Below are 17,499 nucleotides of genomic sequence, written 5' to 3'. Positions count from 1 at the left end.
GAGGAAGATAAAATCACAGCGAAAGCGAGAAAAAGGTACAGAGAGAATTAAAGGAGCTCAGAGGAAAATAAATATGATAAAAACTTTACCATTTTGGCATTGTTGGTGCTCCTGCTGCCCACTTTTAGCAAATCAACAATAACAAGGGTGCTAAAAGCACATTCATAATTTACATAAATTATACATTAATCCAGATTAATTAGCATATATATTTGAATTAGGATTTGAAGGCTTTAAGGCCTGTTTTGATTATTCCACTCTGCTTTATACCTCAGATCGATCTGGAAGGCGGATATGAGTTTGTATATTCAGCATTAACACATTATGCTAATGGTTGCTAATACTGATATGCAGATTTAATTAATTACTAAATGGATTTTAGTCATCTTTGCCATGCTTTTCCATGGAGAGTCAAGTATGTTTGTTTTACTTTATGTTCTGAGAGGCTTACAGGCTTTAATATTCTCCAGTTAATGCAAGGGGATAAAGTTTGCTAAGTTCTGGCTGGTTTCCAGCTTCTGAGACAGTAAAGGCCCAATATTTCCTCAGTCTTTATGATTATTGCAGTCCTGAGAATCATGCACATCACTGCACTAAATTGCCTCATTAGTAACAGTAGTTAGGGTAACGATGATCCCCTTATAATAAGTTACCAACCTTTATGGATAATCCTGGGGAACTGTACATGTCTGTGTCAAGCCTTATTAGGAGCCCAGAAATAATATCTCTATTGCTTGAATACATCAGTGTAGTAAACATGCTCATTTATTGGCACAGGCTGTTGTTTTATGACTTTATCTCCAGTGGCAACGTAACTCCAACACAGGTCAAGCTGGTTTATTGCTGTGGCACAAAAATAATCAATAGTACTGATGCAGGGATGCCATTTTGCAGACTTGCTCAGAATTAATATACAGAAGATTTCACAGAACTCAAATTGAAAGGCAGGATATGAAGTTATGACTACCCAGGCTAATATATTAATTTTATTAAACCAAGAAGTTTGTTTCTGATAGAAAATCAGACAGGTATCTCTAATAAGATAATGTATGAAGGTAAGAGGAGCATCAACTTTGAAGGAATTTTTTTATTTTTTTTTAAATGGCTTGTTCAAAACTATTTATGAATTGTCAATTACCATAACAAATTCGTTATTAGAATTACAGCAATCATGACATTTTAACATTTACTTTTAATGAACAGTTTTTAATGAACAGTTTTTAATGAACAGTTTCCGCCTTTTACCGTCACTTTAGTCCTTAGGTGCCTTAATCAGATTCAGGTTTGGTACTGTGGCTGGGCCATTACTAAATGTTACAATTGTTTCCAGTAAGAAGAAACATGTTGTTAAAATTAAACAAAATAAAAAAATCTAACCTCAATCTGCCATAACAACACTGGTGAAAATATGCAAAAATCTGTTGCGCTTAAGAAGGGCTTGATTGCTGAAACAACTGAACATCCAAATTTTCAGCATTTTATTTGTAAAACAAAAGTCATAATATTAATGTTCCTCCTCACAATTATTCTGCTATTTTTTTAGTTTGCCACGTAAAATTCCAGTACAAATGAACGAGTGTTAATGATTGAAACATGGCGCAATGCAAATTAGTTCTAGTGGTACTAATACACAGGCAGCGTAAGAAGATTCAATTCAGTAAAATGCTAAAGTTGCACAAATATAAAGAAAGGTACAAAAGAAAAAAACCCTTCCAAAATCTGGTTAACAAGTAGCTTTCATAATGTGCTGCATTTTGCTTTAATATGGTTCATATATTCCATGATACACAGCCTTCAGCTTTTCTAGTATGTAAATATGATCGTGTTCAGTATCTATTTATGTTTTTTTTTTCTTACTGTTTCTCAGGTAAAGGTGCTGGGTGACTCATAAAATCATAAAAGGCAAGATATTTATTTATCCCTCTGCCATTTACATTTTCCCCACCCACCAACCACAGTCTGCCCAACTCGACTATCACAGAAAACCACCACCACCCTCCACCTCACCCCATTAATGCCTCCATCTCTTGTGTCACATGCAACATTGCTTGTCTGTTATATTACATTGATCAAGGGGTGATAACTTGTAATAATTGGATGTTAAATTAAAGAGCCCTCTTCTACTTCTTGCCATCTCAATTTTAATTGTCATTGGGTGGCAGTTATGATGATATATGGGGGATTGTGTTTTGTGCAGTGGAGCATGACCCTGATGAGTAATGTTCCTTTTGGCTGCTTGGCATCTCTCCATTTCTCGGCCTTTGCCTTAATGCATGCCTGCTGCTATGTTGAGGGGACTTGGGAAGACGCGACAAAAAAAAAAAAAAAAAAAAAAGATCAAGCATGAATATGGCTCTGGGTTCTCGAGGGAGAGGATTATCGAGGACAACATGGAAAATATATGTTTTGTTTCATCCCCTTGTGTATACATGTGTGTATCGTGGTTTGCTTTGTTTGTCATGCTATCATCTTTTGTCTGCAGTTTAGTCAGTGCAGTTTACTTGTCTTAGCCTGAGCCAGCTGTACTATCACCTGACCTCAGAGTGACAAAACAGAGTCCTTACCCCTTATTATGAGGACGTGAGGTTAAAGGTACAGTCACATAAGACAGGCACCTCCTCGATTCCTGACCTCTGTCACTTCCCATCTATATGAACCACTATAGGCACCGTGTTTCAGAGGACTCTGCTGTCTGAGTATAATAATCTGCAGAATTCAACTTCCAAGGCACTTTCCTTTGGAGGGAAAAAAGTAAAGTTACTCCAGAAGTCTTCATATCTGGAGTAAATGTAATAGATTCCTGTAAAAAAGCAGTGCTTTGTTACAATAGTTCCCTTGTCCTTCTTACAGAGCTTTGTAAAAGTAGTCACAGCCATTATCACAACCACAAACCTTTATGTATTTATTAAAATTTATTAAATTATTGAAAATATTAAATCAAATTTTTCTTACAATTCAAAAACGTGAAGCACATTCACGTTAACTATGAAGTGGAAGGCAAACAGAAAATTATTCGCAAAATGTTTTGCAAGCACAACTTTAAAAAGTGTGGCTGGCATTTATAGACCTGCCTCTCTGACTCCGAGTTTGGCAGAATCCTCTTTTGTCTGCAATTACAGGAGCAAGTCTTTTGTGATATGCCTACACCAGCTTTGCACATCTGCAGTCAGAAATGAATGCCTTTCTTTGCAAAACACTTCAGTCAGATTGGACTGAGAGCATACTATGTGAGGAGAATTTTTTAAATTGTGACAAATATTCAGAATTGTAATTAGGTCCAGACTTTGCCTGAGCCAAAGTAACAAAGTAGTTCTGGCTATATATGAAGGATCACCACTCTCCAGTCTTTTGCAGCATCAGAGAGAGTTTTGTTCAAGATTGCCCTGAATTTAGTTTAATTAAAATTACTCCCCTCGTGAAAAGCATCCTCACAGCACAACACTGCTACCACTATGTGTCATTGGGGGAGATAGTGTTGGGGTGAAGGGCAGTATTAGTTCGGCCTCTGTAGCTCCTCCAGAGTTAGGATGTTATAATTTATAACTTTACCCTTATTCATACTTCTCAACAACTTCATTTCCAACATGTCTCCTGTATTCCTTCCCCAGCTTTGTGTTGGTCTATCGCAAAAAATCCCAATAAACTGCGTTAAACACAATGGTGACGTGACAAAATATGAAAGAAATTCAAAGGGTGTGAATATTTTAATAGCGCACTGGAGCTACCCAAGGCATTAAAAAGACATAAAAACTAAAATTTCTCAGTAAATGTTTCAAAAAAAGAAATGTCAAACTCGAGTTAAAAAAACCAAAAACACAGTGTTGCAACACAGCCAATATCCTACATTATAGCTAACGCACGCAGCCATGACTGAAGCAAAAATAAACCCGTTTGAAATCTACACAAACAGTCTTCAGGATAAATCTTGCACACCCACAGATAAATATACTGTGCTGCAGACACGTAAACACAGCAATGCAAACATCCCGGGACATCCTCGGACAATCCACACAGAGCATAGCTTCTCTCCCTGAATAAGCAAACACAAGCAGGGACAGATAGCAGGTGTGCCAACAGTTCCCGCAACACAGTAAAACAAGAGGTACAGCCCAGGCGCCAAGACCTGAAGAGCAACAAGGTTTAGAGTAAATACTTACAGTATACACACATGCACATATTTCACACATTTACACACTATATAAGCTATCTTCTGAAGGCTAATACAGTGGGGAATTACCATATTCAACAGGCTCATCCCTGTTCGCCTCACAAGCAGATAAATGATTTGCCTATATTTAAAGAACTATCGCACATTAGTGTCATCATAAAATGTGTGTGCGTGCCATGTACACACGCAGATGGGTTATGCATATGTCTACGTTTTTCTATGTATCCACAGCAGGATCATCCTCCATCCATCCTGCTTTTCTTTGTGTGTCCCTGTGAGACGCTTGCTGTCGGGGAGCATGGCTGTGTATGAAGCTCCCTGGTGATGCGGAGCCAGCTCAGTAAGCTGACAGTGGGTAGGAGGGGGTGAAACACCAGCACTGACGATTAGCATTAGCTTCCATGGGGTGCCGCAGTGGCTGCTGGGAGGTTTCATCGTTGCCTTAGACCTCTCTCTTCATTGCAAAGTGACAACCCCCTGGGGCATGATGCACTTAGTTGATTCTGTGAACCAGCTGCATCTAAATCTCCAGAGATGGAAGTTCTAGTATCCTGCTTTCATCAGTATTGACACCAATGGAGTCATCTTCTTTGGATTGTTTCTTTGAAATCTTTATTAGTTTAGTTTAGCAGCTTTGTGTTCAGTACCCTGTTTAACAAAAATCATTAAAGCCAGACCTAAGACATCTTCTGGCTGTCGCAGTGTGACTTGTGCAAGGACGTCTTAGCTGCCATGGAAGATAGTCACAGAGCTTAGTTGGCAAGCGAATCTTCCACCACTGCCACCAGTCCATATCCAGTGCCTTGCAAAAAAAAACAAAAACGCATGGACATTTTTATTTTTTTACATTTTCTTACATAACACAAACTTTATTGCATTTAATAAAATTTTGTGACACACTAACAAAAAGTAGCGTTCAAATTGTTTTAAAATTAAAAATTGTAATTGTAATATATGTGGCATATATTGTGTAAAACTATTTTTATCCTCATACCTCTAAATAAAATTACTTAGACAACTAGTTGCCATTAGTTTCCTAAACAATAAATAGCATAAAATTCACTGCAATTTAATCACAGTGTAAATACAGCTGTGGAGTCCCACTAAGAAAAAGCAGCCAGGAGGCAGACAAGGAGCTGTGGAGACTTTTAGTTCAGGTGGGAGACACTGTGAACAGGCTAACAATTAGCCGACCACTCCGTGACGACACAGACACAAAGGAGCTGTTGAGAGTTGATGCGAAAATGGATGACAGAAGAATCCTGTCATTGGTCTGCAAAACCCTTTAGAGGGTTATTGTCTTATTCTAGTAAGACAATAACCCTCAAAATACAGGGCAAATTTCCTTTGACTGTTTTAGATCAATGCATATTCATGTGTGAGAATGGTCCAGTCAAAGTTCAGACCTAAATCGAATTGAAAATTAGCTGCAAGAAGGTTCTGAGTATACTGCACACCAGGTAAATATGCAGATATGTTTATAAATGTAACAATAAACCACAATTATAAATCTACGCTTGTTTTGCGTTCCAACTATGGCTATGTCGAGGTAACATATGAGAAAGAGATACTAAACCTTTTTTTTATTATTTTGATCAGTGATTACACCTCTCCTGAGCAGCTTAGTCGTCTTTCCTCTCCCAAATGCACTCAAGACTGACAGGTGCACCTTGATGTAAAGCTTGTTCATATTTGACTGTTCATATGTATTCAGGCTGGTTGATACTGAGACATTCACGTCTGAATGCTCTGACCACTGAAGTACACAGCAGCAGGGCCTCTAAAGGTTCAGGCAATGCCCAACGATTGTCTCACCTCTGTTCCTCAAACTCCTTCCAGCCTGTCAACTCAGTGAGCTGAACGTCCTGACGTGGACAATAGGTTGCATTTTAAATGTCCAACAGCTTCTGGCTAGAAGAGTTTTTTTTTTTTTTTTAAAACATTTGTCATTTAACATTGTATTTGTGTAAAAAGTAACTAAACTGAGTTTGTATGGAAAATTACACTTTCAGAATTGCTATCATGTGAAATTGAAAGCTTATCTGTATCAGTGCCTGACTAATATGTATAAGCATTGATTAGTATGACAATAGTAAAGCTTATGATGATACAATTAGAAACACAACAAGTGAGTAAGATGATGGACTGTTGTAGAGTTGATAATTATGTTGCAAAAAGGGTTTTGTATTCAAATCTGTGGTGTTTGCATGTGCTTTTTCTGCAAGCATGGGTTTTCTCTGGGTACTCCTACCTCTCACAGCTGAAAACATGCACAAGTAGATTAATGAGAGGTCCATTCAGGTAGGTGTGGGTTTTTACAAAGTGTATCAAAAACTTTTGATACACAAAGTGTGGGCCCTGTGAAGCACTGGGGAACTGCTGCAAGTGCCTGACTCCAAACTATATTTACTGCTGTAAGTACCCAGCTCACCTTGAGTCAGAATCATCAAGTATACAGTTATTTTCAAGAAATTAGGATAGGTGAAGTATTGTGCTAATAAGGTTTTGTGTTTTGAAGAGAAATTGTCTGTGTTTATTCTGTGTATGCTGTGCTGTTTGTTTATACCTTTGTGCAAATTTACTCTTATCTATTGTTCTTTAATAGCGCCTCATCAGGCTTGTATTCATTGAACAATAACTGGCAGAGATTAGGAGATGCTTGGCTATATTCCTGAAAATCAGGTGGTGATTAAAAATCCAAAACATCATAAATAACTGACCATCACTGTTATTGATGGGTATTCATAGCAAAGCCAAACTATTGTCGCACAATGCTGATATCTCTGTATTTAACATCAAATTATATTGGTTTTATGTATTCTAATGTTCCGAAAAAAAAGTTGAATTTTCGGGGTTTTAGTAGCTGTAAGCTCACAGTAAAAACTGCTGGGTTGAAAATAACCCAATACGTAACCCAGCGCTGGGTCATATATGGACCGACCCAACGCTGGGTTGTTTTAACTCAACTGGGTTGGGTTGAGGGTTTGACCCAGCACATTGGGTCATAGCTGCAACCTAAAGCTTGGGTTAAATTGACCACTGCCCAAAGTTAAAATGACTCAATATTGGGTTGAAATTTATTACCCATTAAAAGGGTCATTTTACCACCATATTTTTATTTTTAATTTTTTTTTCCTTTTCTACTTTAAAATTCACTATAAAAATTTAACTAAAAACATTCAGATTAGCTCAAAATAACTTTTATTTGCAAATGTTATACATTCCAACATACATGAAATTTTTAATACAGACATGTAAAAGTTACATATAAACAATTGATTAAATCTGCACCCTTTTTTAACTTTATTGGTGTACACAACGAAATATTTTCATCAAAAGAGTTTGAAGGAAATGTAAAAAAAAATAGTAACATAGTAACAAAGAAGGTTTTTCAATCAGAACATTTAAAACTTATTTAAGGGTTATTGAAGAATTGCATTTATTCTTCCATGGCCTCCAACTGTGCCCTCATTAATTTTATCGGGGGTGACTCGTTTCCTGGGATTTCATATATCACAGTTTGGAGAAAATCCCAAATCTGGATACACGACTTCGGATAACTCACATCAAAAACAAAGAATGATTTGAAACAGCCATCAACGGCCCCCAAAAGAGATGGATATTCCAAAGCAGTTCCATTTATGACGACAAATGCTTGGGAACAACAATACCTGTCCCCAAGCATGAGAACACGTGGATGCTCTGTTGCTGTACTTCCAAGATATTCCACCATATTTGTCCCAATCTGGTGTGTGGAAAAAGCAGAAAGGAAGCCATTAGTCATTTAAAGGTAAGGAGGAACATTCCCCACTAATACTTTTTGACTAATTCTTATATGATTTTTGGTTGATACATTATCAAAAGACCCTTGCATTTGAAGTTTACATATACTATACTATATAAAAAGACATATTTTTGGTCAACGCTGTCTCGTGTTATATGACATTAAAATTCTTATTTCACGTCAATTAGGACTTGGTAAATTCCAGATTAATGACAGGGAGAACAGTGAGGGAAAAAAAGCATATTTGTTTTAAACTTCTGGTTTCAACTACATTTAAACAGCAAAGAACTCATTCTGACATGAACTTACTGGCTGGACATCAATGAAGGCTTGCTGGACTTCAAGGTTGCTGGGTCTGACCACCTTTCGCCCAACTCTGTAGGGAACAGCAGGGAGGAGTTTTGGCAGCAGCTGCAGTGCCACGTCACCTTGTTTGTCTGTCAAAGCAAAACTCAGATTAAAATGCTACACAATCAAAAAAGAGCCACAGGAGAAAAAAATTAGTTCAGAAAATGTTCCTTTTGAGCTTCAATACCTTGTGGAAGCAACTCAATCTCAGGCAGAAGACCGCTCTCCTCCTTCTTCCCCATGCGAATGACCTTTGATGAGAACAAGGTGTTCCAGTTCTCTGTCAGTTTTCCACAAGACTGTGGATATAAAACGGCAAAGTCCTGCAAAATCTAACAATCAGAAAAGACAAAAATACAAATCAAATGTAAAAGTGAAATGAACTATTACATTCAACCTTTCATGGATGCTACAAATGTATGTTCTGGGTAGTTTGACATTTTGAGTTTGATTGTAATTGTACATTTTCACATGGTATTGCAGTTTATTGTTTAACATTTAACTGATCTCAATATGAGGTATAACCTCACCATCCCTGGTGTGTCCAACAAACGTGGGAACTCTGCAAAAATCTGCTGCATTGGGATTGTCCCACTTGAGCGGATCCATCCTGCGCGATATACTGCAGTTTCCCGCATGTATTGGACAACCTGGTCTGCGGGCCAGAAGTTATTTTTTAGCCATTCTGTCATCTGGATGGCACGCTCAGCACTGATGGTTGGTTCTGTGGGGAAAAAAATATTACAGGAATTAAAAGAAAAAAAAAGTGAGGTAATTCACAGCAATAAGAGCTTAGATTGCTGCTCAAAACAATAGGGCTTGGAAAAAGTCTATGTGCTAGTACCAGGCAAACTTGATCTTTTTGGTGGAGCTTCTGGGGCTGAAAGCATCTTCTTCCTTGGTTGATGCCTTTTCCTTACATTACGGAGACGCTCCTCCAGAAAGCCAGTTGCTGGCCTGTGTTGTCTTCCGCAGGTAAACCAGGCGTCCTGAACATTTTTAACAAAAGAAATATAAAAGTTAAATGTTAGCCTTTCTGTTTTAATGTCCAAATTTTTTATTAAACCTACAACTCAAAGCTCAAACACCATAGTTACAATGATATTTAATGCTAACCATTGTGCAAGTTGTTGAAGTACTTGTGTGCTAGTTCTCTGAAGTGTGAAAACTTACATATCCTGTGCCATGGCTGTCTCTTAAACATGGAAACTGGTCCACAATCGAAGATGCCAGAATTGCTTTAGTGTCTGAAGATGGGCTGGAAACAAAAAAAATTACACTCAGTAAGACAGGCAAGTAAAATATTTTATTTTAATTAGTTATTGTAAGATTAAAACATAGAGCAGAAACCTTAAAACACAAACAATTTCCAAAAAATCCAGTTTTTATTAGCCCAACACATACTTTAAGACTTCTTACTGGAGAAATTTTACTTAGGTGAGCACTGCACAATGCCGTTAATGTTCTGACCAAGAGCAAAATGTTACAAAAACAACCTAATTGATCCAGTTTTTACAAGAAATACTCACTTTTCTCCATATTGATCCATCAGGTGTGACACAAGTGTTCTGACCATGCACCGTCTTTCACGAATGGATATATGCTGATTTCCATCAAGACTGATAACCACAGGTCTACCTTCAGGGGAGGCACTGAGGATCTCACGGATGTTCTACAGATAAATAGTGAAAAATAAAATAGCTGTTATTTAGCTGCAGTTTAATATTCTTAGAAATTTAAGAAAAGATGAGATGTGTCATTTTTAATTTTAATTAGTAAGAATGGATGTCAATATGTTATGTAGGAAAGGTTGATTGTGCAGCTTAACTTACAAATGCTGCTCTTCCAACAGAAGAAACTCCACTCTCTAATTCAGCATGTGGTGTAGGATCAGCATCTTCAGTTGTTTTAGGGCTAGATGTCCAGTGTGCTCACTTTGAGCACACTGGACATATCTTGAAGTTGAATATGTGTTATGAATTACTCTTAGGTGAGAAAAAAAATTCCTTATGTTATGTCCTAAAGACATCCCACATTTAAAACACACATATCCCATTTTGTCTTGTCCTATGACTCAAAGCATACCTCAAGAAATTTTGCAAAATGACGTTGAAATTTCAGACGAGGACCAAGGTGAGGAATCAGGGATGTCAGGCAGTTAGCATCCAAAAGAAAGAAGCTTTCTTCATCAATGTTTTCAGCTGAAATATATTAGAAATTACATATTAATATTTTCAATCCAAAGAATTCCTGCCAATGCATGCTTTTAAGTACACACACACACGCACACACACACACATGTATATACTTAACCTACCTTCAAAAGCAGGGATTAGGTCAGAAAGTTTCCATTCAGTCAGCTTCTGTTTTACAAACTCATCCATCTTTCAGATCTTTCAGGGAAAAAAGTGATACAATTTGAGTCATTTTTTTCCTATGTGGAAAATAACCTGTACAATGTGTGCAAAAATATTTTATTTAGGACAATCACCAAATATTTCACAGCAAATAAGAAAAAATAATAGGACATTGACTATATGTTTAGCAGCTAATAACCCTGAACAAATGTAAAACATCACTTTTTGGGACACCAGGAGAGATCACACTGTTCAGTCTTGTTTTCACCAGCGCAACCTGATACCTGACAACATGAAGCAGATCTGTGTAAACCCAAAAGTTAATCCAGCTGTTTTCACTAATAACTGTATGTTTTTAATTCCACCTCGGTGGCTAATAATGGCCAGAATAACATACGTGCGCATTATCTAATTTCTGCGTCATGATGATGTTGCTGCTTACATAAAATCATATGGTAATGACAGATACATATAGCCGTCAGTTTGTGTTAAGCATATGCCATCGCAGAGTGTGCTGATCTGACAGAACACCGGTGGGGACGACTCCAAACATGTCGGAGCACTTTTAAATTAAGAGATATTTCAATAAATCGAGCAGATATTTTATTGTTACATAGTTAAATCTTCACTAGAAATCTGTAAAAGTTACTTTTATTTGACAGAAAGCATATTATCCAACTTTAGCTTCCCCTCCTCTGCCATTGCTGGTGCATACTTTTTTTTTTCTTCTCCACTGCCTCAATCGGTTTCACCCAGGTTAACCGTATAATAGCATAGCATAGTGTGTTCAGTAAGAAATAAAAGGCTTAATGAAAATGGCATTTAACAGTTATATTACTGATATATTACTATGAATACCTGTATAGCCTGTATCGCTTCGGACACCGCTACTGCAAAGCCTCCAGTCCCTACTTGTCGCTATAGATCCGTTATTAGCATTCTGGCTAAGCTACCACCCTTTGCGCGCGCTAGTGAACGAGGCCCGCGAAAACCAGGGGGGGGGGCAAAGCGCTATCTCTCCCTCCCACACCCTCACCTTTTTTTTAAACCAAATTGGATAAATTATCTTTGAATTAAATGAATTATTTCAAAAACATTACCCTATCAACGAAGATGATAGGTTAAATCAAATAATTAAATTAAAGTTACATAAATTTAATTTAAAAAATCTGTAGTATATGAAGAATACAATAACCCTATAAACTTTAAAAAATATTATGCCATGATATTGTAACTTACCATGTTTTATTTGAATTGAGAAATCCAGTGTTGTCTGATCAGGTCACAGTCCAGTTGAAAATGGAGGTTTGTGAAGAGGGCAATGGAGTTTTACCCAATTGGTTGGGTCAAACTGTTTTTGACCCAACCAATTGGGTAAAGTGTTGAGTCAACTGAACCTGAAACCTAACAGAATCAGTTAAGTGGAGTTCATTAAAACAAAAAAAAAAAGTCAACCCAACCGCTGGGTCACTACTTTTGAACCAATATTGGGTCAAAGTAACCCAACATATGACCCAGCATCTCTTACCCAGAAGTTGGGTTATGAAAATAACCCAGCATTTTTTACTGTGCTAGAATCCTCTACATCAGGGGAGTCAAACTCATTTTCATTTTGGGTCATATCAAAATTTTGAATGTTCTTAAAGGGCCAGAATGTATCGATAAAACCAATGTTCAAAATGTCAATAAATATCTGTTTGTTTCAGCTTTCAAGAAGTGTTTCTTAACCCTTTAACAACCACACCAAGAAAAAAACCTGTGAAAATTTTTTTCTTTGCATTTCTTTTACCCTAGGGTGACTCATATACACAATCAAAAAAATTTTTTCCAACAGACCCTGTGGTTTTTAAAATATTGATCTCTACCAAACAGTTGAGATGTCACTTGATGGTTTAAGTATATGATGTAATAAAAATACCAAGTACAGTAGATAAATTAAAATAAAATGCTAATTTATAAAGAAATAACCAACAAAAAATGTCTGGGGCATTGGATACAGTTTATTTCTGTCAAAATGCCACAAAACACTGGTTTTAATTTCAACCAAGGAAAATATTGCGTCGAACAAGGGAATATTGCATTTTTAATCTTCCCATCTTGACTGTATCTGTATTAAAGTGCAACAGCACAAAATTCTCACATTCAATCCACTTCTGATTATAGGTAACAGTGCAAAATATTCATTTTTACATTCAAAAAGGAAAAGAAAATACTGCAGAACAATAGAAACATTTGTTGCTTTTATATCTCAGCACACCTTTTCTGTTTTGGTGCAACAGCATGTATTTTGGGACACAAGTGTCACGTATCTGGAGGATTGACTGAACTAGTGTTACTTGTTTTCATTTAAACTTTGAAAAAACATGGCAAACACAGAAAAAACATTACCAAACATATTAAAACATCACCTTTCCAACCTTATCTATGTGTTTGCAAAACAGCATTCTTTTTGTGCATTAGATGCACTTTACCTCTGGTGATATAACTTAAAGCATTCCTGGTTTGCATTCAAACACAGGAAGACATTACATTTCTCACATTTCCACCTGGACACTCCTTTTGGACACAGACTACATTTCCCTCATAAATGAATGTATCGCCGTAACAGCTGGAATCTCCTCCTTGGCATGATGTCAGTGATCAGGTCGAAGCGTGATTCACGGTGCCAGTAGTCCTCCAGTGATGGGAAATTGAAAACACCCATAAAAAGAAGGATCACTAGGAAATGCTCTATCTTTTCAGGACTAGTCTTGATTGGATCCCCCAACTCTTGAGCAGAGTACAAATTGGTGTGATGTGCGATATATTCAATCATCTCATCAGTGAAGAGCATTTTGAAATACTGGAAGGGTGAGGGCACAGCTTCAAGGGGTTCAAATCTTGAATTAAGAACCTGGAACTCATCAATGTCTTCCTGCTTCCAGATTCTTCTTGTGCTTTTGTTGGGGCCTGGGGTGTAACTTGGGTCGGCGTTGTCATTTGGCTGCTCCAAGGGAACAGTTTTTAGTGTGTGTTTCCCTTTCCGGCTCCTTTTACGAGGTGGCTGTGTAGAAGATCTGCTTTTTCAGGGAGCCTCCTCTTCATCCAGGGATTCAGAAGAGCTGTCTCCAGTATCATCTGCTTGTGTGGGCTGATAATCAGGATCGTCTACTTGGTCATCATCACTTAGATGACAATCAGATTCTTAAGGATTTTCTGGTACAAGGGCGAGAAGAGTGCGTGGCTTTGCACCATAGAAGGATTTAGTGTCCCTCTAGTGGTGATTGAAAAGTTAAAATTAGTTAGTAGTTGTGAAAATTATGATTTCCCCACATTTATTCTAAAATTTTACCATATTTGCTAATATCAACTCAGAAAGTCACAAAAATTATTTTGTAAGATAATGATGTTATAATTATTCTTAGTGTATAACACTGTAATAACACATTGTTTCATATTTACACCAATAGATGACAATTACTTTTGATTTTATAGCAAAAAAATTAAATGTTAACTACATTAGCTTAATTTGCAACATTTACCATAAAGTGACAAATCAACCGTTTGGTCAAGCATATTTTAAAAAAATTATTAGACCTTTAATTTAGCTTTTTAGGTGGTATCAAGTAACATAATTCTGTTTAGTAAGGTCTATAACACTATTATATGCCAGAAACCTATTTCTACCTTTCAAAGTTTTACCACAACCAGTCGATATTTGTGACAGATTTTTGTGTTTCTGACTTCCTGGTTGGAGAGGGGAAGAAGAAGAATACTATTTAAAGAAACAGTGCCCTCCAGTGGATTTCTTTAGCATATCGTACCTCAACCAAGCGGCAGAGATGGCTCAATCAGGTTAAGCTAAGTTAGGCACTCCTCATATTGAGATATAGAGACTCAAAATGTGCTAAATCATATGGTCGAGTAGGCAGTTAAAGGGTTAAAATAAAATGATATTGAACGTCTTTTCACACTGATCAGTCCATCCACGATTTTGTGATTGTATTTTGTGGGTTTTTTAACAATCAAGATCACAGATTTTGTTGTGCTAATTTAGAAATATTTATAAAGAATGTTTATATTTGTGCTAATGTATGATGTTAAATGTAACTTTTTATTAATCGCCCTATCGATCAGGGACTAGAATTTGACATCAAGGAAGACTGAGGCAGCAGTCACTTAAACCCAATGTTTTTGACCAATTGTGAGGAAAGATTTGCAGTAAAATCAGGAAAACCTGTGGGAATTTGTAGATTTTGTGTGAATATTGAGTGAGTTTTGCAGATTTGTTGAAAAACTGGAGGGACTTATTCATGTAATTTGGAGTCTAGAGGGCCACATTTGGCCCACGGGCCTTTCGTTTGACACGTGCTCTAAATTAACAGAACAAATGTACCAATATTGTCTAATATAGTGCTATTTATCAGTCATACTGAAATAAATAAAACTTTTCAACTCTATACCAACTTACTGAGATGCACTTGTAATAAAATGGTTGAAAAAGAGCATGAGTTACTTTGAGCTGAGAGTATTTTGGATCTCTAGAAGAACATGGCAATTAAAGCAAACATATATTTAGGTCTAAGAATGCTAAAATGTTGCCACTAATACAAAATTCCACATCTTAGAAAACCAAACACAAAATATACAATACAATTACTCCATACCAACCTGAACTGGTTTTGCACTTGGACAAATATAAATATCTCCATAGAGCAAAATAATCTACAACAATATCTATGGCCAAAGTACAACAGCTGAAGCTTCACTGAAACCAGAGAATACAACAAAACTCCAATCAGAGGAGCAAGTTATGGCAAGTCCAATCTTCAGCCTGATGTGTAGATTCTTAACAGAGCAGTATATAAGCAAAGACTTGCAAATTTTATTGAGGCGCAGCCAAGTATAAAAGAACAACCCCTGGGACAAAGTTTCTCCACACGTGTTTTAGATTGGCACCACATGTTGTAAAACCTTGTTCTAAAAGGGATTGAATTGTGGTGTGGATTCGGGGGTATAACGATTCAATCGACATTTTTTACTAGTCTGTGCTAAACAAAAAATACAGTATATATCACATGGTTTTGTTGATCTTTAGTATTTTTGTCACAATTTTAGAACTCTATGGCAATGATGTTCTAATGTATAATATCTCCAATTGGTATAGAGTTTATTTCATTTTTACCATGACTGTCACCTTTATCTCCTTAACTATGGGATTTGTAATTATTATGAGATTAACATGAGAAGCAGACTCAATCCTATCTCCCTTACCAAGTGTGTATATATATACAGTATATACAGTATACATATATATACTGTATATGTGTACTCTAGGATGTTTGGTAAAAGAAAAAATATATACCCTCAACATGTTTTTTCCATTTTCTCAAATTACAAACAACAATTTGAATGAAGAAGGATTTTGAATATTCTGCATTCAAGAAAACCTCCTTAAATTAGTGACGTTTAATTAGTGACACACACTTATACTACACACTGCCAGTGTGTAGTATAAGTGTGTGTCTATGATATATAGAAAGTGGTTGTGAGCAAAACATAAATCTCTCCAACTCCATTATGCAACATCAAGTAATAAAACTTCTCCAATAAGACCACATAGCACTCCCATAAGAACCAAAATCAGCTTTATGAAATGATTTCAACTAATCTGAATATTTTTCTGAGCATCATTGAGCTTGTTAATAAAATAGAGAACTGATGTTGCACAAGAAAACCCTTCTCAAGAAAAGAGACTACACTAAAACACGTGTAGGGAAACTAAGAATATATGCAGTTACTAATTTACGTGCAGCACACATGATTTGAAATGAGTTTGGATAAAACAGCATTACATTGTAGATATTAAAATTAGTTTCAAAAAAATGTCCAAAAAAGGATTTTTCACCAAATGAGTTTTCTCCTTCATCCCAAGAAATGCATGTAACTTAAATTTTATCTCTTGAAGTTGTGAATTTGTGTTGTTATTTGCCCTTTTTATCTCTGTATTGTTCTATGATTGATAGACTTGTCCCAGCAACAAGTTGCACAAAAGAGATCACAATTGTAATGAAAGGAAAAGTTCTACGTTTTCTGGGGTGTGCATAACATTTATGCAAATATCTTCTTGACAAACAAAAAATGTTTAAATTGTGTTTATCAAAGAACAAGGACAGATTTAAAATGTTCAAAGGTTATGTTTAAGGACTTACATTTTTTGACAAGGTAAAGCAAGCATCTTCAAGCTCTGAGAACATTATCTGATTTCTACTAAACATGTTCCTTTAAGAGGGTGCAGCACACATTTGTGATTTTATTTAGGGGTTTAAATCACTCAGTTTTGAGATTTTTAAAATTTGGCAAAGCTTATTCATGAGCTTTGAAGCCACCAAATGAGGGAAGATCATTGCAGTAAGTCCAAAAGATCCAGTAATGCACCACTCCTCTAAAATACTCATTATCAAATGTTTGTTTCCAGATCATATGTAAGTCACCAGCTTATTTGTTTTGGTTCAGAGATAAAAATATTGCCTGAATTAATGAGTTAATAAATCAACAGATTATGATTAATCTTAGGCTGCATGTGCGAGCCTCTGTGGTTTACAATCTTGTTTTATGCACATCTATGTTGTCAGCAACACGGCTATGCAATTTAAGCCGTGTTGCTTAAATTGCATACAGTTTGTTGTACGTATTTTTTGTTTGGGGTGAACTACCACCGTTTTTAAATTTCCTGTTTTTTGAGGAATCTGTGTCTTCGGTTATTTTCTTTTTTTTGCCTTGATGTTTTTGAAGCACACAGCGGAGGTTAAGCTCCCATTTAGCCAGTTTATGTGATGATAGTCTATTCAATTAACGTTTAC

At 36.4% G+C, this 17,499-nt stretch overlaps 1 protein-coding gene across 3 annotated transcripts; it reads right to left on the bottom strand.

Moving 5' to 3' along the window:
- Nucleotides 1-7,517: 7,517 nt before the first annotated feature.
- On the bottom strand, nucleotides 7,518-12,068 carry LOC111610265. 3 transcript variants are annotated; one of them, XM_023343191.1, is made up of 10 exons: nucleotides 11,897-12,068; nucleotides 10,618-10,693; nucleotides 10,386-10,501; nucleotides 9,830-9,972; nucleotides 9,474-9,558; nucleotides 9,145-9,289; nucleotides 8,831-9,024; nucleotides 8,488-8,632; nucleotides 8,262-8,389; nucleotides 7,518-7,913 (listed from the first exon to the last, which is right to left on the bottom strand). In XM_023343191.1, the coding sequence occupies exons 2-10, from the start codon at nucleotides 10,682-10,684 to the stop codon at nucleotides 7,608-7,610; spliced, it is 1,329 nt and encodes a 442-aa protein (XP_023198959.1). In that variant the 5' UTR covers nucleotides 10,685-10,693; nucleotides 11,897-12,068; the 3' UTR covers nucleotides 7,518-7,607. The 3 variants fall into 3 exon arrangements, with proteins under 3 accessions (XP_023198959.1, XP_023198962.1, XP_023198961.1); XM_023343194.1 differs by lacking the exon at nucleotides 11,897-12,068 and adding an exon at nucleotides 10,880-11,643; XM_023343193.1 differs by lacking the exon at nucleotides 11,897-12,068 and having other exon boundaries at nucleotides 10,618-11,643.
- Between the last annotated feature and the right edge of the window lie 5,431 nt (nucleotides 12,069-17,499).

This window comes from Xiphophorus maculatus, chromosome 12 (assembly GCF_002775205.1).
Source record: "Xiphophorus maculatus strain JP 163 A chromosome 12, X_maculatus-5.0-male, whole genome shotgun sequence".
NCBI classification, from domain to species: domain Eukaryota; kingdom Metazoa; phylum Chordata; class Actinopteri; order Cyprinodontiformes; family Poeciliidae; genus Xiphophorus; species Xiphophorus maculatus.
This window is presented reverse-complemented; position numbering and strand designations above follow the sequence as displayed.

Coding starts and splice junctions, on each gene's coding strand:
- LOC111610265 (XM_023343191.1), bottom strand. CDS start 10,684: ATGGATGAGTTTGTAAAACAGAAGCTGACTGAATGGAAACTTTCTGAC. Junction 9,559..9,829: donor ATGGATCAATATGGAGAAAA/GTGAGTATTTCT, acceptor TTTTGTTTCCAG/CCCATCTTCAGACACTAAAG. Junction 8,633..8,830: donor TGTTGGACACACCAGGGATG/GTGAGGTTATAC, acceptor TCTGATTGTTAG/ATTTTGCAGGACTTTGCCGT.